The sequence below is a fragment of the Lissotriton vulgaris genome, chromosome 11 (assembly GCF_964263255.1).
Source record: "Lissotriton vulgaris chromosome 11, aLisVul1.2, whole genome shotgun sequence".
Lineage (NCBI taxonomy): Eukaryota > Metazoa > Chordata > Amphibia > Caudata > Salamandridae > Lissotriton > Lissotriton vulgaris.
The window spans coordinates 1,086,884,418-1,086,907,210 of NC_141699.1; the positions used below are offsets into that span (position 1 = coordinate 1,086,884,418).

At 44.7% G+C, this 22,793-nt stretch overlaps 1 protein-coding gene across 1 annotated transcript in view; it reads right to left on the reverse strand.

Moving 5' to 3' along the window:
• Positions 1 to 22,793, reverse strand: part of LOC147684191 (tenascin-X-like) — a 192,835-nt gene that overhangs the window by 43,683 nt on the left and 126,359 nt on the right. Inside the window, exons 20-24 of the mRNA XM_086942604.1 lie at positions 19,329 to 19,586; positions 17,492 to 17,720; positions 14,877 to 14,905; positions 13,009 to 13,266; positions 10,424 to 10,678 (exon numbers count right to left, since the gene is read on the reverse strand). Coding sequence (XP_086798730.1) covers positions 10,424 to 10,678; positions 13,009 to 13,266; positions 14,877 to 14,905; positions 17,492 to 17,720; positions 19,329 to 19,586 — 1,029 coding nt within the window. The remainder of the gene's footprint in view (positions 1 to 10,423; positions 10,679 to 13,008; positions 13,267 to 14,876; positions 14,906 to 17,491; positions 17,721 to 19,328; positions 19,587 to 22,793) is intronic.

Below are 22,793 nucleotides of genomic sequence, written 5' to 3' on the forward strand. Positions count from 1 at the left end.
TCCCTAAGGTTTTGAGACAAGTTACTCTCAGATCGGCGGTCCGAAACGGCACGTACAATGCTACATTGTTCAGTCAAAGGCTCCCATTTCCCTATGGGAGCTTGTGAGGCGGACGGAAACCAGCCGCAGCGCAAGCTCCCAAAGAGAAATGGACGTTGCTGTAAATCCCTGCACAGTGTGGCAGGCACCTCGTGGTGCCTGCCACAGGGTGCAAGGATTTACAGGGGCACACCCAAGGTGCCCCCTTGGCCCCCAACCAGAGACCACAGAAGAACAGGGGCCCTTCTAGCAGTATGCAAAGTCTCTTTCTGACAAGCTTTCATGTAGAAAGCCCGGCATGGAAAGCCTGCCAGAAACTTGGATAATCCAGACGGAGGAAGCTCTGTGCGCATTGGGTTGTTGTGGCGGTTCCGACTGGCTGATGGGGTCCTTGAGCCCGTCCGAAGCCAGCCACAATGACCGGCTTTTTTGAATTCCAACCGCTGTAATCATAATACTCCGGTCAAAATTCAGACTCAGGATATCAGACGGAAAGCTTCCAATCTGAGGTCGGAGGGTAGCTTATCGACATCCTCAAGAGAGCCATAGTCTTTAAGTACAGATGAAATATTCAATTAACAGACAATTAGTCTTTCTTGAAAAATATGTGGAAAATCAGAAATTAACTTGTTTTTTATTGAACTGTTAGTACACATATATCTAGCTTTCATGTATGATGCAATGTTCTGATATGCTGAAATTTTAAAATTGAGGGCATGCAGATTCCTCCAACTGCTCTTATTATTTTCTTAATTTGTACACTACCAAATATCGATATAGGTTCCAGGTCAAACCCTTTGTATGGCCTTCGATTCGATCAACTGAAATCACAGAATAGTGAATTGTTAGCTTGTATATTTTTTTCACAACGTGACTGGTATATACATTTTTACATGATTTTAGATACTTCTGATCACCTGTTGTGAATACACGTTTTGGTAGATTTGGAAAAAAATTAAATGTGGTACTATATAGTAGAATTTTTTTAATATATTCTGTATTGGTTTTGTAAATCACAAACAACAAGGTACAAACTCGAGCCATCTATTATATCACGTCTAAATATTATCTTCCAGCAGCTTTTTGGCTCTCCCTCCCCTCCATTTCCACCCCCTCCCCAACCTGGGTCTCAGAGTGTTCAATTCTAATGCTATTCATTGGTGTTTGTGGTGTTAGGTCACGTTTATCTTATCAAGGCAGGGGCTATCCCCCCTTTCTACCTCTATTGTAGTCCCCACAAAACTGGCCAATCATTTTGGGTCATTCACCAACATTCTCACTATTCATGGTTTTATGAGCTATGGTGGCAGTGCATACTGGGGGTGTCAACAATTCTGTGAGCATTGGCATCCATGCTCTCATGTCATCTTTCAGTTTTACATCTCTTCGCATCAGTCTCATATGGCATCCCTTCGTAATAACCCATTCCGCCATGTCCTTTAACCAATTGCTCACCTTCGGGCACCTTGGGGACAGCCATCCCATCGCAATCCTACACTTAGCTAGTATTAGTCCGAGCATAAGAAACTTCCTGCTCAGCTTTTTCTTTTTTGTGAATGGGATGGGTCCCAAGACGCCTTGTGCAATCTCTTGGGCACCTTCCATCCTGTAGCCAGCTGCAGACTTCAAATAATGGCCCACCAGAAACCCTCAAGCCTCGAGCAGTTCCATATCAAGTGGAGAAAATCCGCCTCCTGGTCTCTGCACCCGGGGCAATTTGCCGACCTCTCAGGGTATATGTTTCTTCAACCTGTGTTAAATAGGCCTGTTGAGCTATATAATATTGTACTAACAAATCGCGTATTCGTAGATTTGGATTTAACCCCTTCATGAATAAGTTCTCAGGCTCATGTATCTAGGGGCTTCGTTATTTGTGACTACCATTAGTCAGCACAGTCAACGGAGCACCCTCCTGCAAAGCTCTATACAGGTGCAAGAACAGCCTCCCTCTTCCAGCCATTGATAGCATTGTTTCCAGCATTCACAAGGCCACAGGTGCCTCTGGAAATGACGGCCAGATCTCTCTTCCTGTTGCAGCCAACTTGGAGTATTATAAATACCCCCCCTGTCCCAGCTGGTAGGAAATATTCTCAGCACAGACCCTCCAGCAGCCTAAGCTCCGAGTTATCATTCCCATCCAGCCAATGTACAGCATGCTGCAGTTGCGAGGCCAGGAAATAATATTCCAGGCACAGAACCCCCAAGCCGCCCCTGCTCCATGTACGTTTTAGTGTTGCCAAGCTAACTCTTTGTCTCCCGGTGCCCCAAAGCAATTCAATTATCAATTTGTACAGGACCTTGAAGACCCTCCTTGGTATATAAAATACTGTCCCTTGGAAGATATAGAGACATCTAGGAAGTATGACCACTTTGGTTGATGCGATCTTACTCATCAAAAAAAGGTTAAGCATGTTCCAGAAGTCAGCAGGGGCCGTCTCCTCTCGATATTCACTTGGGTGTTCCCTGCTCCCTTCATTCATCCTGGGTGACACGCCTGCAGCTCCGGTGAGCAGTTTCCATTATCAGCCGCACTGGTCTCATAGGTCACTGCAGTCCAAGCTCCGCCATCACCTCGCATGGAGGCCAGCGGCTCCCATTAAGGAACACGCTGCCGGCATATCACTTGGGTCTTCAGCGTATTGTGCAGGTAATGTTTGATTATGTCCAAACAGCTCTATTTTGTTGTTGATGCCAAAGGATTATGCAGGATTAATTTACTGATTAGTGGGAGCACCAGGTGAACACGTCTAGGCAGCCATCTTGCCTAGCCACGCCAACTACTTTATAGTAGATTAACAGAGACTGATATTCTTTCATAAATTGGAGTTATATGAATGTTCATGTTCAACAAGAAGTAAAAAAAAATGCTACAACTATGTAAACACAAACATTGCAAATCAATTTCCCAAAAGGGACAAACATCTACTTCAGCCACACCTCACAGCCCCTCCGGACAGACCACCACTGTGTACACTTCACCTTCAACACTACCACTGTACCCAAGCCTGCCCCATGCCCGCCACGAAGGAACTGGAGCCAGGTCACAGAGGAACACATCAACACTGCCCTCTTCTATGAACCCCCCCACCACGACTGATGCCAACTCTGCAGCCAATTAACTACACCGATGGATCACCAGCTGCGCAGACAAGCTCGCACCCCTCCGCCACCCCGTCAGACAACAACCCCTGAAGGCCGCCTGGTTCACCACCGACCTCCAAGAAGCTCCTGCAAACGCCTCAAGAAACTCCAGAGAAACAGGAAAACCACTGAAGACCAGAACACCAACAGGAATGCCATGACTGAATACCACCAGTGCATAAGAGACACCAAGAGGACCTTTATCCGGAACAAAATCCACACCAACGCCAGTAACGCAAAGGAACTCTTCAATGTTATACAGCATTTCATCAACCCCCCCCAGTGAAGCCACGGATGTCACAACATCCCAGAACCTCTGCAACAAGCTCAGCTCCTACTTCCAACCACAGCACCGAGACCGCCCTCCTCGCCACCACCGATGGCATCCGCATGCTACTCGACCAGGGCCACACCACGGCCCTCATCCTAGTAGACCTCTCCGTATCCTTTGGCACCGTCTCCCTCCTCACTCACGCGCCAGACTCCACAACACCGGCATACAGGGAACTGCCCTCGAATGGATCCACTCCTTTCTCGCCAGCAGAACTAAAAGGGTCAGACTCCCACCCTTCCTCTCCAAACCCACAGAGGTCAACTGCGGAGTACCTCAAGGATCGTTGGTCAGCCCCATGCTTTTCAACATCTACATGCCCCCCCTCGCTGCCATCGTTAGACAGCATGGGCTCAGCATATTATCCTATGCCGACGACATCCAGCTCTTCTTTTTTTATTTTTTTTATTTAAAAAGGTTTTATATAGCGCTGCTGGACCCGAGAGTATCAGAGCGCTTTACATAGTGACAAGAAAAATAAAAAATAGGAATATAAACAGGAACATATTAAATACAATATACAGTTTTTGAGTGTGCAGGCAAATTAAAAGAGAAATAAAAAGGAAGATAAAAGAATGAAAATAGGAGTAAGGTAAGGGAAGGGGTCATGAGAGGGGAATAGAGGAGGGATTGGGAGAGTTGAGCATAGTGATGGAGGGGGATAGGGGTAGGGTAAGAGCGATTAATGAGACCAGACACCAGATTAATGACCAGATTAAAGACACCAGACTCAGCTTCCAGGAAGGAATGAAAAACTTTGCGCCCTGGATGAGCAACAGCTGCCTAAAGTGCAAATCCGACAATACAGAGGTCCTCGTCCTCAGACCCTCCTCCACCGCCTGGGATAACACCTGGTGGCCCTCGGAAACCCACCCTGTCCGGCAGACCATGCCCGAGGCCTGGGCGTCATTCTAGACTCCTCCCTCACCATGAACCACCAGATCAACGCCGTCATCTCCACCTGCTTCAACTCCCTCAGCATCCTCCGGAAGACCTTCAAGTGGATCCCCCGAATGTAGAAATACTGTCACCCACGCACTCATAAATATCAGACTGGACTATGGAAACGCCCTCTACAGCCGAGTCAACAAATCCCTGCTACACAAGCTCCAAACCATCCAGAACACTGCAGGCACTCTCGTCCTAGGAACTCCACGACATGAGCACATGACCCAGCTCCTATGAGACCTCCACATGCTCCCCATCGATGAGAGAGAACCCTTCAAGCTACTCACCCACACCTAAAAATCCATACACACCATCAGACCCAAATACCTCAACGAAAGAGTCTTGCTCCACGTACCCAAAAGGAACCTTTGCTCCACCAACCTCGTGCTGACAGTGACACCATGCATCCGTAGAACCAGAACAGGTGGAAGAGCCTTCTCCTACAAAGCAGCAAAGGCCTGGAACAAGCTTTGCTTTACTTTACTTGTGGATTTGTAGAGCGCAAGCAAATCATCCCCAAAGGGCTCTCTCGGCGACTTTATCGCGGATATAACAGATTTAGCCGCCAACTCAGTGCTCACCTCAGCTAATTTTACTCTGCTAGGTGACTTAAATTTGCATTTAGACGATCCCCTTGACGTTGCCGCTAACAATCTTCGTTCAAATCTTCAGGTCATCGACTTGACCCAAAAGGGTTTTCAGGCGACACACAATAGGGGTCATCTTTTAGATCATCTCTTTAGCAATTTAGACAATTTATCGGTGGAAGTACCGTTACCACTGCCATGGACCGACCATTTTTTAATTCCTCTTATATGGTCCACTAACACTCCCTTTATTCCACAAACGTACGCCAGGCACTGGGGTAGGAAATGGAGCTCTCTTCCGCTTCTCAAGTGGGAACAGGCTCTCGTTGAACAGCCACCCCAAAAACCTAGGAATCCCGACACGGCAGCTCCTAATTTTGATCGCTGGATTTCCAGTACAATAGATCAGGTTCTCCCGAAGGGCTCTTTGCAAGTAATAAAAAGATCTAAAGTTGCACCATGGTATTCTCCGCCCCTTAGGACGTTGAAACAAGTCTGCCGTAAAGTAGAGAGAGCCTGGAGAAAAGATCAATCTCAATTTAAGAAATTAGAGTACAGAGCGGCAATAAGGCACTACAAGAACGAAATAAAACTTGCTCAAGCTGAGTTCTATGAAACCAAAATTAATATGGCAGCTAACTCCCCTAGGGAAATTTTTAAAATTGCAAAATCTTTAATTTCTCCCCCTTCTGAGATCTTGCCATCCGAGGGTGCACAGGCCCGCTGTGAGAATCTGGCCATCTTCTTCTCTCAGAAGATTCAGGCCATTTATTCCCAACTCTCGATAGGTAGTGATGATATGTCTTCCTCCTTTACTTTGGACTCTGACCTGCATGTATCCTGCTCATTAGTCACTTTTCCACCCCTGGATCCCAGTACTTTAGATACATTGGTCCATAAAGTCACCTCAGGATCCCCAAACGATCCAGCCACTCCACAGACCTTAGCGAAAGTGATTGATACTATTCGCCCGTTCATTCTGGAGGCTCTTAACACCTCTATTACCTCCAACTCTGTCCCATCCACATGGAAGTGCGTGATGTTAAGGGCCCTGCTGAAAAAGCCGAATTTGGACCAGAACAATCTGTCCAACTTCCGCCCTATCTCGCTGCTTCCGTGGATGAGTACATTGTTGGAGAGACACATCAATAAAATCTTAGGGGACTATTTAGAGTCCAACAATCTTCTACAGGTCTCCCAGACGGGGTTTCGTCCCCAGTATGGTACCGAAACTGCCCTTCTGGCAGTTACAGAGGCAGCTAGAGCCACAATGGACCAGGGAGGAAAAACAGCCATTATACTTCTTGATCTCAGTGCCGCGTTCGACACTGTTAACCATGCCACACTATTACATCGTTTGAAGGGCATGGGGGTGTCGGGCGCGGCCTTGACTTGGCTGACTTCTTTCCTAGAGGAACGCTTTTTTCAGGTGTTTGAGGGCGAGGTGGCATCATCAAAGCATCCACTTAGCTATGGGGTTCCGCAAGGCTCCTCCCTGAGCCCCACACTTTTTAATGCCTATATGCAGCCTCTAGAGAAGATAGTCCTTCCCTTTGGTGTGCGGATTGTCACCTATGCAGACGATACCCAACTTGTGGTCTCTCTGGACCACAATGAGGGTTCGTCTAACACCTTGGGCCCTTGTCTAGAGGCTGTTGCTAAGTGGATGCAACTCTCCCACCTCAAACTCAACGGGGAGAAGACCAAGATCATGTTACTAGGTAACCCTTCTCCATCCTCCTTGGTGTCTAGTTGGCCTTCATGTCTCGGTGTCCCCCCTCCTCCTAAAGACCAGATAAAGAGCCTAGGAATCTGGCTTGATAGAGCGCTGGATTTCTCAGTCCAAGCTACCAAAACTGCCTCCACATGTGTGGGGCTAATGAAAATGCTCCGTAAAGTGCTCCCCCTACTTCCATTCCAGGCGAGAAGGGTCATGGTACAGGCCCTGATACTCTCTCGCCGGGACTATGGAAACGTTCTATATCTAGGAGCCCCGGCAGCAGTGACGAAAAGACTTCAAGTCACCCAAAACTGTGCTGCCCGACTATTGTTTAACATTCCCCGCTGGCAATCAGCGAGGAATGCCTTAAAAGAACTCCATTGGCTCCCAGTGGCTGCCAGAACACAATTTAAGGCCATGTGCATTTTGCACAAATCTTTTCATCGAACTGGCCCGGCAGTTCTGTACCCTCTAGTGTTACCCTACTCTCCATCCAGAGCCCTTTGCTCGGCTTCATTGCATTTGGCAACTATGTCAAAAATCAAGAAAGCCCGCTGGGGTGGCCGCTCTTTCACTCATACAGCGGCGAAATTATGGAACTCCCTGCCTCTAACCCTCAGACAAAATAACAACCAAATGTCATTTAGGAGAGATCTAAAAACCTACCTGTTCTCAAAAGCGTACTAATTCACCCAGCAGCCCGACACAGTAATCAGTCTAAAGCGCTGCGAGGCCTCCGGGTGGTTATGCGCTATATAAGTGGAATTTTTCATTTCATTTCATTAATGCACGTGTGCAACTAGAACAGCCAGGTCTTTAGTAGTTTCTTGAAACTGGTAGCTCCTTACAAGCTCTGATGTTCTGTGGCAGTTTGTTCCAATGGCTGGATGCCAGATAGGAAAAGGCTCTACCACCCATCCTGACCTTGTGTATTCTCTGAGTACACAGCAAGTTGGCATTACCAGATCTAAGTTGTCGGGCAGGCTGATACCAGCTGAGTTTGTTTCTAAAGTAAGGCGGACCACTCCCTTGTAGTGATCTAAAGACTATACAGAGCATCTTAAAGATAGCTCGTTTTTTTATCGGGAGCCAGTGTAACTGGTTCAGAAGGGGGGCAGACGGAGTCCCTGCCTGTTTGTTGAGGGTTAGACGGGCTGCAGTATTCTGTACCACCTGGAGCCTTGATAAAAGGTCTTCCCTAGCCCCCACTAGCAACGAGTTGCCATAGTCCAGCCGACTCACCAGGAGTGACTGGGTGAGGGTTTTTCTTGATGACAAAGGGACCCATGGGAAGACCTTCCTGAGCATCTTCATTGTGCCAAAACAGGTACCGGCCACAGTCTTAACCTGCTCTTCCATAGAGTGTTGTCTATCCTAACGCCCAGGTTCTTGGCCCAACTCCTAGAGAGGGGGGCTTCGCCCAGCTCAGTGGGCCACCATTCAGGGGACCAGATTACTTTGGCCTTCCCAAACAGCAGAATCTCTGTTTTTGAGGAGTTGAGTTGTAAAAAATTCCTCCTCATCCAGCTGGAAATGCTAGACATGCAGCTTCTAAATTTTAGTTGGGTTGACATAATGTCCTCCTCAATGGGGACAATTAGCTGCGTGTCGTCAGCATAAGAAATGGTCGCAAAGCCGTAGCCTCTGATGATGTCAGCCAAAGGAGTCGTGTAGGCATTAAACAAGGTAGGGCTCAGGACAGATCCCTGCGGAACACCCCTGTCTATCCCTGTGGTTTGCGATACAAATGATTCCAGCCGAATACTCTGGGTACGGCCTGATAGGAAACTTTGTATCCACTTAAGAGCCCTGCCCTTCACCCCAATCCCCCTTAACCTGTCCAGCAGCTGCCCGTGCGAGATGGTGTCAAACGCTGCTGACAGATCAAGGAGGACTAGGATCACTGGGGTTCCTCTATCCAAATTCATCCTTATGGTATCCGTCACCTCCAACAGTGCGGTCTCCGTGCTATGTGATGCACGGAAGCCGGACTGCGCGGGATCCAAAAAGTTGTGTTGTTTCAGAAAGAGGGAGAGTTGTTGATTCACCCAAGTTTCCAAGACCTTCAAGCAACAGGGAAGCAGCGAGATTGGTCTATAGTCAACATCTGCGCACCTTCAATAAGAGCCTCAAGACCTGGCTCTTCGCCTGATCCGGAGCTGCACCCGCCCCACCGCCTTCAGACCCTCACGGGTGAGTAGCGTGCACTAAAAACTCCTGATTGATTGATTGATTCCCATTTAATTTGAAATGTGCACTAAACTAATACTATGTGTGTTTTGATTCACATAACTGCATGTACAGAGTCTCAAAACACATCCACAACTTTGTGTTCAACACTTTTAAAGCTAAAGTGGTATTCTTCTAAGGATAATGATAAAAACTCATCTTTGAACAGTTCTCCTGCGGAAACAAACTTGCTAAAAACATGCTCCTCAAAACTGAACTCAGTTGAACTAAAATTAATTTAAAAGCAAAAACTCAAAAATAGGTGAGGTACCCATTTAGTTAAATGGGGCTTGCAAATGTGTATTACCTGACTGTGTGTACATTTGCTAGCAGTGAAGGTGTATATGCATTCATGTGTTTGAAAGCCAACACAATATTCTTGCTTCTCAGACATTTGTGGTAATTCAGGTAGCTAGTTTAATAGGTTCACAGCTTGGGAAGTAATGAATATGCACTCCTTTTATTATTGGGATCTGTTTTGTTTCCAGGAAAGAGGCATATATAATATATCTCTGCATATAATTGCATTATTCATATACTTTCAAAAAGATAAAAGATGCTTTTTAATTTAGCATTTATTCATTTTTCTCATGTGAAACTCTCCATATATTAAACATTGCTCATGTTTAAACATTTGCTAATATGAAATAATTTGGTGTACTACAAGGACTATTTATGAGTACCTGAGAAATCAGTAACTTTCTAAAAAAAAGAAGATATTTCCTTATGAAATTATATCTAATATCTTAAATTCAAAGCCTATACCGAACCTTGTTAAAAAAAAAGTACAGTTTGATGTGACCTGGAAATCTCTGTTATAGAATTTAAACTGGAAGTGGTCCAGTGGATCGACTTCAAGTCTTGAAAACCTCAAACAAGCACAGAAATAGCAAATGTTTATTCTCCAGTTTTTAAAAGGAGAGATGGCTTTGTCCCTTTTTACTAAAGGTGTATTTCCCCAGCAGTAACAGATATGCTGGCAACTAACACCTGTATTTGTAAACATTGGAAAAGTAAAATTACATGCAATAATAGCACATCTATCAAACTTATACCTATTGTAGATAGTAAACTCTCACCTGTGAATTCCGATATCTTAAATTTAAAGCCTAAACAGAATCCTGCTAAAAAAACTTTGCCATGACCTGAAAACCTCCGTTATATAGAATACGAAATGGAAGTGTTCCAGTGGATCAACTACAAGTCTAGAAAACCTCAAAGAAACATACAAATAGCAAATCTTTATTCTCCAGTTTTGATATGGAGAGATGGCTGTGTCCCTTCTTGCTGAAGGTGGATTTCCCCAGCAGCTACAGGTATGCAGACAGCTAACACCCACCTGCATTTTGCAAACATTAGAAAAGTATTATTACATGCAATAACAGCACATCTATCAAAGTTATACCTATTCATATAGTAAACTCTCACCTGTGAATTCCGAGATTAAACTGCTTTCTCCCAGTGCACCATTTCCACCCACAGCAGAGACTTTGAATGTGTACAGGTTGCCAGGTATTAAATTTGGGATGGACACATTTTCATACAACGCTGTGACATTTGAGGCTGGATTTCCTAAAACTTGCACTGAATAGAAGCTTTTGTTGCCAGTCGGTGGCAGCCAGCTCAAAGAAATTGAATCAATGGTGATGTCTGCCACTTTTAGATTGTTGGTTACATTGGGTACTGAAATGAGAAAATGAATTGTGAAGTACCACTCATAGAATTAGTTACATATTTGTCAGAAGTATTTTACAGAACAGATTATAATACATACTCTTTTTAAAAAGATACTTGTCAACTGCACAATATGCATCATGACAGATTTCACAGTAGAGTGAGATACTTCCTAACACCCTGTCTCTTTGATTTTGGAATTCAAAATTGAGATTTTGACTAAAAAATATTATTTCCCAAAGGAGCAATAAAAAGCTTCCAATAAAATCCCTTCAGTTATGAAAAGGTGTTCTCGACTGCCAACTCTGAGCAATTGTAACTTAATAACATTGTTTTTAGAAAAAGTTTCCCAAATTGAACACGGATTCCGGGGCTGATTAGGATGTCGGAAGGAGTTTCTTTGACCAACATCCCTGTGGTTTCGTGAATGACCGCTCTTGAGTCGGCGGTCTAAAACTGCAATTACAATGCGGCAGCTCATTGTGTAGTCACAAGCCAAGTATGCCCTAAGGGATACTGTTAGGTGGTTGGAAACCGGAAGCAGCACAAACCTCCATAAAGAAATGGGAGTCAATGTAAATCGCTGCACATTGTGGCAGGCACCTCATAGTGCCTGCCAGTCGGTTGGGGGATTTAGAGGGGGGGCACAATAGGTCCTTCCACGGCTCCCAAACAGAGGCCCCTGAAGAAGGGGGACCCTACTCTGGATTGCTAGAGCCTCTTTCGGACAGGCTTTTGTGTCCATCATACTTAAGTCAAACCCAGTCTTTCAAACTCATCCTTGCCCTTCCGATCAGACGCATGAGTCCCCTCCAGACAAACCACCTCTTCCACAGGACGGCCCGAGTACGAAGAAAATGTAATAAAACGCAGTGCAAGACAAAGCAGAAGAACGAAAGTGCTGTGAACACCGTCAGGTCCAGAGACTCCATTCCCCGTTATGAACTCCCAGCGTTGATTCGACCGCCATCTTAGCGGCTCCCATGTAGAGGGGAGTGACGCAGTTCCATTCCGATAACAGTTCTCATCAAAAGTCTCTGGAGTGGGAACATCAATTAGTCCTTCCATAGTCGGCAAAGATCGTATGCTTAATAATCCAATGGTGGCATCGAGTTTGTTCTCATCCTCCAAAACACAGGTCAAGGGCTCCGCCACCTAACACAGTACGGGTTCTACTTCCTCCATCAGAGTGGCCATCTTGGGTGTCTCGGTCATCACCGTTTCTTGTAGTGGAGTAGGGTCCGGTCCAATTCGTATCATCTCAGACTAGCACGCCACCATTGCCTGAATGCGGCCTTCGACGTACACATGAATTGACTCAATGGCTGCCAACACAGTCCGTAGCGACGGGTCACTCTCGGTCCGTTCCACTATTCTGTGATCGGTAACAGTCATGATTGCTTCCCCCATCAAGTTCGATCTCTCAGGGGGGGACGGGCGAGTCGGGAACGGTCGACTGCAGAGGGAGACTTATCAGATGATATCCCAGGTACGTCACCGCAGGTGGAGACCCCGACCCAGCGAACACCAGCAGGCCCTTTACCGGGGCACCGGGCAGGACCCCCTTCCACAGCTGCAACCATTAGGCTGTCACCCCTCCTCCCACTTTCACCAAGGCAGCCAAACGTCATCCACATCAATCCAAGAAAGCGAGAAGAATTCTTTTTTCCCCACTCCGGTAGACCGGACCCAATCACACCACCACAGCCGATGTTGTTGAACTGAAACCCGGATGGGCCAGTACTCGAGACCCCAGCTTCTGGGCAGATCTAGGCCGCAAACTTCTACTTGACATATCTTCGTCAGCCGAACAGGTAGAAGTCTCAGGATTGCACCTTTAATCTCACGGCAGGTTCACACACACGGTGGCTGGGCGCAAGAACAGGATTAATGACAGGATATTCCGGCGGGAGTCAGAGGTCAGCGGAGCCAGGAGCCTACGTGGCCATCTTGGTTGCTAGCTTGGCTCCTCCTCCCAGTACTGTATGTTTTGATTGTGAATTTTGAACTGCAGTCAATTTATTCACACCTACTCATATGGAACTGCATTTTTCTAAGAAAATATGCTGCTTAATTTCTTGTAATTAGCCAGTGTATCTATCACTGTGGACAGTTTTATGGTTCAGATAGAACTTGGGAGGTACAATGTATTGTTAGCTTTCTAATAATAGTATTGACAAAAATTTTCAAATCAATAGCATAAACTCCATACCATGTTTTTAGGGCCTCATCGCTTTATGCACGTCATGTAATTCTTGCCTTAACACACTCAGGAAAATTACTGACAACAACAGCATCATTAATCAGAGATGTAAAATGAATAACTCCCATTTCCTCACCTGTGTATTCAACAATGACCACACTTTCCCCTCGCCAAGGGTTGTTTGCCACCAGGACAGAGACCGCAAAGTTGTACAAATTTCCTGGTGTTAGGGCGTTGATGAGCAGAAAATCTGATTGCACCTCAATAGTCTTTGATGGTTCGCCCATGACTTCTATCAGATAGGAGCTCATGTTTCCCTCTGGAGGTTGCCAGCTCAGGAATACAGATTGTGTGGTGATACTGGTGGGACTTAGATTTCTCACTACATCTGGCACTGAAATGAAAAGACAGAAGGGGTGAGATTATATTCATATAACTGGAAATGGAAGCAATTATTGTGCTGTGCTGTTCAAAGTTCATTGCACTTGTCATGGAAGTGCAGGGGTATCCTTTAACATGTCTTCAAGCACTTGTATCTTTAATGTCTTTCCATCTACCAATGTGCAGTCCAGGATTTCGGCCCTGTCTTTCTTATTTCTTGATTCTCAAGATATTAATCTGCTGAGTAAGAAATCAGCCAGGGGTTTACCGAGGTGTTCAATGATACGGGTAGGCCAGCCCAAATGTATCTGCCCAGGATTTGTCCCAAGTTTCTGATTATGAGTGAGAGGCTGTCACAATAAGGCCAGCAATCACCCAGCGATGCAAGGATAAATATGGGTCTAACACCAATTTGCTACTAATGTGCTCGGACTTGAACACATAAAAGCTTTTACTTTTCACATCAAGTATGGCATATGCGTTGCAAAGTAATGTGCCTTCAGTTTGGCTTATGAATTACTCAGTTGGTTTCTTTATAATGTATCTCATCATTGCTTTGAGATGTGAAGATCCCATCATGTACAGTCTTTGACAGCTGCATTGGTTTCTAGTTAACAAGCACTTTATGTTTATTGGCTTTTAGTCTGCCATTCTGAAATTAACGCTACAATCCCTATTGTTCTTAATTATTGATCTTTACATTAATCACAGAACACTCTGTTTGACCCTCCTCAGCCACCCCATCTTAGTGTCCCAGGCCACAAGGTGAGTTTTCAGTGGGGGGCATCTCTTCCCAAAAAGAAAATAAAGGCATGAGTCTGTACCTCTACTCAGAATGAACACTTAAAAGTACTCACTTTTCCCAAACCACTCAAACCTAAAAATGACTCAATTGTCTATCCAATATTTGCTTCATTGCGTTCAGTTCATGATCCCAGTGTTGAGATCCACCTTTGGGTCTCTCTTTGTGCTTTATACATTTACATTAACTTCCTCCAGCTGTTTCATGAAATAATTTATTTTTTCAACTTCTGGAATCTAACTCTTTTAATCATGTTCTTTTGAGATTTAGTTGAGCTTGGCTTTTGGAGGAAGGTGTTTCCCATCTTAAAAGGGTTAGTAAAGAAATTTTGTGATTTGTCATCATACCCTCATGACTCATGAGAATGAAAAAATAGCAGAGCAGCATGGCATGCTTACTGCGTTGTAATACATTGAAAGCTGGCTTTTAATACTTTGCTGGGTTTTTGTTTTTTTGGGGCTGACCATCCCCAGTGCTGTATGTTTTGATAGTGAATTGTGAACTGCAGTCATTTATTTCACACCTACTCATTTGGAACTTAATTTTTCTTAGAAAACATGCTGCTTACTTTCGTGTAAGTGGCCAGTGTATCTATCACTGTGGATCGTTTTATAGTTCAGATAGAACTTGGGAGGTACACATGTACTGTTAGATTTTTAAAAATGGTATTGACAACATTAGCATAAACTCCATACCATGTTTTAGGGACTCATCGCTTTATGCATGTCATGTAATTCTTGCCTTAACACACTCAGGAAAATTACTGACAACAACAGCATCATTAATCAGAGATGTAAAATGAATAACTCCGATTTCCTCACCCGTGTATTCAACAATGACCACACTTTGAGTTTGAGTTTGAGTTTTAAAAGTTTTATATAGCGCTCTTTCACCAGCGGTTTCATGGCGCTGTAACTGGCAGATCTCCACAAGGGACAAGGGGTGGAGGACAGGGAAAAAAAGGAACTACATAAAAATTTTACTGAAAAAATAAGCTTTAAGTTTCTTGCGAAACTGGGAATATGAGGTAAGGGATCTGAGCTCCAAGGGTAATGAATTCCAGAGAGCTGGGGCAAGGGTCGCAAATTTTGACCCCCCCCCACTTTTTCCGACGAAACCGGGGAACTGTCAGCAGGAATTTGGAAGAGGATCGGAGCTCCCTGGCTGGAAGGTAGGGGACAATCTCCGAGGAAATGAAGGCAGGGGCCGTGCTCAGTCGAGCCTGGTAGGTGATGGTCGCAAGCTTGAACTGGACACGTTCCCGAACCGGGAGCCAGTGTAGGGTTTTCAGGAGGGGAGTGACATGTGAGGATTTGGGAAGGTTAAAGACCAACCGAGCCTCCTGGTTTTGAATCATCTGCAACCGCCTGAGACTATATGCAGGTATGCCTGCATATAGGGCGTTGCCATAATCCAGGCGGGAGATGACCATCGCAAGGACGATCAGCTTCAAGGCCTCGAAGGTGAAAAATCGAGAGACCTTGCGGATGGTGCGGAGAGAAAGAAAAGAAGAAGAAACCACAGAGCTGACCTGGGAGTGAAGGGTAAGGTGAGAGTTGAGTTTGATGCCTAAAGTTTTGACCGAGGTAGAGGGGACCGGAGGGAGACCAAGGGAAGGGGGCCAAAAAAGTGAAGACCAGGGACTGGAGCAACGCCCGTCAACACCAACTCGGTCTTGTCAGGGTTGAGTTTCAGGTGGTTGAAATCCATCCAGTCCCGGATAAAAATCATAGTAGACTGGAAATTAGAAATAGAGGCAGAAGATGAAGAGAGGTTGAAAACAAGTTGGAGATCATCCGCATAGTTATATACGGTGACCTCCATTTGTTCTAAAGAAAAGATAAGGGGAGATATGTAAAGGTTGAACAAAAGAGGTGAGAGGGAGGAACCTTGGGGGACCCCGCACTGAACCTTCCGGAAGTCCGCAGAGAAGTCACCCAGGCGAACCGCCTGGGTTCGGTCCCTCAGGAAGGAGGACAACCATACCAGGGCCGTTCCCCCGATCCCCGCCGCCCGACACGAGAGAGTAAGATGGTGTGATCCACCGTGTCAAAGGCGGCAGAGAGATCGAGGAGGACTAATGCCTGGAATTGATTGGTGTCCCTGCCCTCCCTGAGGTTGTCGAGGACCGAAAGGACAACGGACTCCGTAGAGTGTGCGGGGCGAAAGCCAGCCTGACGGGACGCCAATACCCCATTCTCTTCCACGAAGGTGCTCAGAGACCTGGTGACATGGCGCTCGAGCACCTTAGCCAAGAATGGTAGGAGAGAGATGGGGCGATAATTGGCAGGGATCGAGGGGTCCGCGCCAGGCTTCTTTAAGATAGGTAAAATAATAGCATATTTCAAAGGGTTGGGAACAACTCCCTGAGAAAGGGAGCTGTTAAGAAAGTGAAGGGGGGATCAGGGCAGGTGGTGTAAATGTGACGAAGGATGTGAGCGGGACAAGTATAAAGAGGAGAGCCAGATTTTACAAGGGGGATTAGTGATGTAAAGGTTTCCTTAGTCAGGGGGGGAAGAGTATTTAATTGTCCTTGCGGGGGAGGGCACTGAGGGTCAACAAAAGACGGGGAAGGTGGCGGGATGTTGGCTTTGATGGTGGCGATCTTATCAATAAAAAAACTGTTCAAAGAGTGACAAAGGGCCTGGGAGGGGGAGGGCTTAAGGGAGGTGCGATCTGAAAAGGCTAGGTTCTGAACAATCGAGAAGATTTCCCTAGATTGGTTCTCGGCTGTGAGGATCTTGGAGGAGAAATAGGCAGTTTTAGCGACCAGAATAGCATTCTTATATTGGGCTAATAGAGTGGTAAAGTCAGCTCTTAAGATGGGACAATAGTTTCTCCTCCAGGCCCTCTCAGCACGGCGTACCGAAAGTTTGATGGATTTCAGGTCATCGGTAAACCACCGATTGGCATCTTTCTCCCGTTTGGAAGTCAATCGCTTCAAGGGAGCGATAGACTCGCTGGCGGAAGAGAGCCACTGTTCAATGGTGTTAGCCTGAGCCAGGGTGGACAGACCGTGAAGGGCAGGGTCGGAAGCACTTAAAAGGGCAGACAAGTTCGCCGGGTCAACTCTGCTCCACGAGCGGACCCAAACATTTTTAGGAAGGGGGACCCTAAGTGTAGAACTAAGAGGAAGAGAAAAAGAAAGCAGGTGGTGGTCGGACCAAGTGCAGGGAGAAATAGAGAGGGAGTCAACAGGGCAGTTCAAGGACCAAATCTGGTCCAGGACATGGCCCTTGACGTGAGTTGGGGAGGATACATGGGAGACAAAATTAAGAGATAAAAGTGTGTCTGAGAACTCTCTGGAAGATAGACACTCTGCAGGGTCAGAGGGCCAGAAGTTAAAGTCGCCCAGTAGTAACACAGAGGAATTATTAACGGCGAGGGTGGCTAGTACCTCCTGGAAATCAGGGAGAAAGCGTAGAGGTGACTTTCCCCTCTCCAAGGGTTGCTTGCCACCAGGACAGAGACCACAAAGTTGTACACATTTCCTGGTGTTAGGGCATTGATGAGCACTGACTGTGATTGCACCTCGATAGTCTTTGATGGTTCGCCCATGAATTCTATCAGATAGGAGCTCATTGTTCCCTCTGGAGCTTGCCAGCTCAGGAATACAGAATGTGTGGTGATATTGGTGGCACTTAGATTCCTCACTACATCTGGCACTGAAATGAAAAGACACAAGGGGTGAGAGTACATTTGTATAACTGGAAATGGAAGCAATTATTGTGCTGTGCTGTTCAAAGTTCATTCCACTTGCCATGGAAGTGCAGGGGTATCTTTTAACATGTCTTCAAGAACTTGTACTTTTAATGTCTTTCCATCTACCAATATGCAGTCCAGGTCTTTGGCCCTGTCTTTCTTACTTCTTGATTCTCAAGATATTAATATGCTGAGTGGGAAATCAGCCAGGGGATTACAGAGGTGTTCAATGGTACAGGTAGACCTGCCCAAGACTTGCCCCAGGATTCTGATTACGAGTGACAGGCTGTCACAATAAGGCCAGCAATCCTCCAGCGATGCAAGGATAAATATGGGGCTAGCATTAATTTAGTACTAATTTGTTCGGACTTGAACACTTAAAAGCTTTTAAGTTTCACATCAAGTATGGCAAATGCATTGCAAAGTTATGTGCCTTCAGTTGGGCCTATCAATCACTCAGTTGATTTCTTTATAATGCATCTCATTATTGCTTTGAGATGTGAAGATCCCATCATGTACAGTCTTTGACAGCTGCATTGGTTTCTCGTTAACAAGCACTTTATGTTTATTGGCTTTTAGTCTGCCATTCTGAAATTAAGGCTACAATCCTTATTGTTCTTAATTATTGATTCTTGACATTAATCAATGAACACTCTGATCCTGCTCAGCCGCCCCATCTGAGTGTCCCAGGCCACAAGGTCAGTTTTCAGTGGTGGGCAGGTCTTCCCAAAAGGAAAATGTAGGCATGAGTCTGTGCCTCTACTCAGAATTAACACTTAAAAGTGCTCACTTTTCACAAACCACTCAAACCTAAAAATATCTCCATTTTCTATCCAATATTTGCTTAATTGGGTTCAGTTCATGATCCCAGTGTTGAGATCCACCTTTGGGTCTCTCTTTGTGCTTCGTAAATTTACATGAACTTCCTCCAGCTGTTTCTTGAAATAATTTATTTTTTCAACTTCTGGAAACTAATTCTTTTAGTCAGGTTCTTATGAGATTTAGTTGTGCTTGGCTTTTGTAGGAAGGTGTTTCCCATCATAAAAGGGTTAGTAAAGAGACTTATGTGATTTGTCATCATACCCTCTTGACTCTTGAGAATGAAAAAATAGTAGACCAGCATGGCCAGGCTTACTGCTTTGTAACACATTGAAGGTTGACTTTTAAAAAATTGCTGGGCTTTTGCTATTTTTGGGGCTGACCATCCCCAGTACTGTATGTTTGGATTGTGAATTGTGAACTGCAGACAATTTTTTCAAACCTACTCATTTGAAACGGCATTTTTCTAAGAAAACATGCTGCTTACTGTCTTGTAATTGGCCAGTGTATAATCAATGTGGACTGTTTTATAGTTCAGATAGAACTTGGGAGGTACAAATGTACTGTTAGATTTCTAATAATGGTATTGACAACATTTTTTAAAACAATAGCATAAACTCCATACCATGTCTTTAGGGACTCATCGCTTTATGCACGTCATGTCATTCTTGCCTTAACACACTCGGGAAAATTACTGGAAACGACAGCATCATTAATTAGAGATGTAAAATGCATAACTCCCATTTCCTCACCTGTATATTCAACAATGACAATACTTTCCCCTCTCCAAGGGTTGCTTGCCACCAGGACAGAGGCCACAAAGTTGTACAAATTTCCTGGTGTTAGGGCGTTGATGAGCACAGAATGTGATTGCACCTCAATAGTCTTTGATGGTTCGCCCATGACTTCTATCAGATAGGAGCTCATGTTTCCCTCAGGAGGTAGCCAGCTCAGGAATACAGATTGTGTGGTGATATTGGTAGCACTTAGATTCCTCACTACATCTGGCACTGAAATGAAAAGACACAAGGGGTGAGATTACATTTGTATAACTGGAAATGGATGCAAGTATTGTAGTGTAGTTCCTATTTTCCCTATAGGCCCTGCGCATTGGAATAACATAAACAGCTGTGTAGACGTAGGAGTGCGGTCTTCTAGGTCTCTACTGACCGCTGTGTTTGCTTAAGGCAATGTTAGTAATATTTATACCTGAAAGGTGCTGAGTTTGACGTAAGTTTTGGACATAAGACGTCAATAAAGATGTCACTAAGAACTGGTCGTTCTTACAGTGCTAATTAGGAGTTCTATTACAAATCAAAACAGAGCAAGCGGGGCTTTCCCAGGTTGCTGGAGGTTTGAAGTGTCGAAAGAACTCGGTGTGTTATCTAGGAATCTAAGGAAGTGACTTTTGCTGTGTCATGGACTGACATGGACTGCAGAGGCGACTTGCTGAAATATGGTTCTGGATATTTATGCCATTATAGGGATATGTATTGATTATAGCTGTATAGGGGCATAAGGTCATTATATTGATCGGGGTCCTAGATAAAACACAACACCCACTCCACGAATTCATGTCCATCAAATTACTAAAAACTAAAAGCAATAGGATGCGCGTGTATTCCTACCCACCCCAAAATACACTTAGTATTTGAAATGGTGTATATAAAATACATGAGAATATAGGTGCTGTACGTTATAAGCAGATAAATCATTCAAAAAATATTTGCATATATAATCAGTTGAACGATTTTGCGAAAGTACACATGAAATGTCTCTAAATACAGAAGAGAAGGTCGAGACTATTTCATCACATATAAAAATAATTGCAGTAAATGTGCTAGAGGCTGAAGTAAAATGTTTGTCTCTAGATCTACTAAAAATAGAAGCTCTGTTCTTTATGAATAGGTCTACTTTAAGCAAAGTACTTGTGCCAGAAAAAAAGTAAATATTTTGAAAAAGTGTCTGATTCAAAAAGAGAGCGGGGAAATATAGTTCCAAGCTTTTCAGTAGCTTTTGTTTAGCCGAAGGCCAAATTCATAGTTCATGGAAACGCTGTGCGCCGGAGTGTTTTCCAAAATTCATTGTTTCTGTTCAGGGGAGAACATCATGTCAGACAGGCTCTCAAAGAATAGATCTACATATTCAGGTGACAGTTCGACCAGGTTTGATAGTGCTGTAACATGGCATTCGTGAGAATGATTGCTATCATCGATGTCTGGATCAGCAATGCTCACAGAAGGTCGTACCTGGGTGATGCTGCTTTTATTTCTTGCTTCACTGCCGCCACCTAGTCCTAGCGCAGGAGTTTCAACGAATGCCGTCATCAGGATTTTGCTGACAACACTAAATCAGACATCATATTATTTATACTTTCAAAATCCCAATCATCAGAGAATGTACTTGGTTTTACAAAGTCACTTAATGAAACCTTGAACTGGTGAGGATATTTCAGGATCTCGACCGGGCCATATATTTCATAATCTGTGTTGTCCCAAACTACCCCGCCGGGTATTGGAATGGCTGTGACATTCACTGATGATAGTTCTCTATTCTCGATGTGAGACGACTTGTGTGGCTTTAGAACTAAGTTGATGTTCTGACTTGCTGTGTCCATTGAACTGTATTTTCCCTCAATGAATTTTCCCAAAACAAGTATCATGATGAGCCAAAGCAGCAGGAAAAATACACCTAGCCCAAACCAAAACTCTAACCATGTTGAAACAAGATAAGTTTCCTTGAGTTGATGAAGGAGTTCTGTTGCCTTTTCTTTAAAAGTCTTTGTTTCTGGCATTACTTCAGAGTCGCTTGGATCTTCAGAGAAGTTATCGAAATTGATGAAGTAGCCAGAGGCAGTCTGTCGATTGTAGGAATAGCATTTCCCCGTTGATTTTCATTAGCACATTCTGATGCTACAGCCTCGTATGCTGGTGTTTCACGATGAACTGATTCAATTTGAGTTTCAAGAGGCACGAGTTCCATGGCATTATTGCATAGTCCTTCTTTGTGCATTGTAGGTTTGTCAAATGTAATTAGTCTTTCAGTTTGAACCTCTTGGATTGTTGCAAATTTGGGTATTCTGTTACTTCTTGGGAGTCCACTTGGCCTACTATTTATTATAGGCCACATGCTTGTGGTTTTACCAGGTCGATGGATACAACTCGGTTCTCCTTTTTACCAGCAAGGGGCGGTAGTACTACTGATCTTGTTCCGTTGATTGCTAAGACAGGTACTGCTTTTCTGTAAGAAGGCCCAAATTCCTTCTTCACCGCTATTTTTTCTCTGATCAGATCCCCAATCCTTGGAATCCAGACAGGTTTTGCTGGGACAGGTGGTGTGTCTTCAGTGGTTGTTGGCTGTTGTTTTAACTTTATGTTGCTCAGGGCTTTTCTTGTTTCATTTAAGTCCTGTAAAACAGCCAAACTATCTTTGAGTTTAAAATCTTTATTTTCATCTTTAACCACTGAAGTCTGACTATCAAGGTCCTGAACATACATTCTAGTTCCGAACAATAGTTCGTACGGGCTGAAACCTTTTAGAGAATTTCTTGGCAAGTTATTAAGACTACGTTGGACACTTGTTAAATGTTTGACCCACCCATCACCCGAACGTAATACCTTCGCTGTTATAGATTGCTTTATGTCTCGGTTTTTTCTTTCCACTACACTTTTTCCTTCCGGGTGAAATGGACAAGAGAACCGCAATACGATGCCCATGCTGGTCATGACCTCCCTATAAGCTCGAGAGCTAAAAGCAGGACCCTGGTCAGAATGGAGCATGGCAATTGCGTATGTGCCGATAAAGACTCACAAATCTTTTATAACAGTTTTGGCGTCAGCCGAGCGCTGGGGCCACATCCATAGGAATCTCGTACAGGAATCCACTGCGACCATTATATATTTATAGTTGCCATCCCTTTGTAGGGAACCACAGTGGTCCAGGTAAACACATGCTAAAGGTTTATCCGAAATGAGAAGAGGTGTCTGCGCTGGTCGTCTCACTGTCGATACTTTCATTCTTTGGCATATTTCGCATTCTAGTACATATTTCTTAGTTTATATTCTCATACGAGGCCACCAATATCTCTGTTTTAGTAATTATATTGTTGCGGAAACGCCAGCGTGTGCAGAAGCAAGCCCTTCGTGTGCCGCTATTATTAGTACTAACCTGTGTTCCATGTTTGGAATTACCCTATCCCCCACTCCAGGGATTCGAGC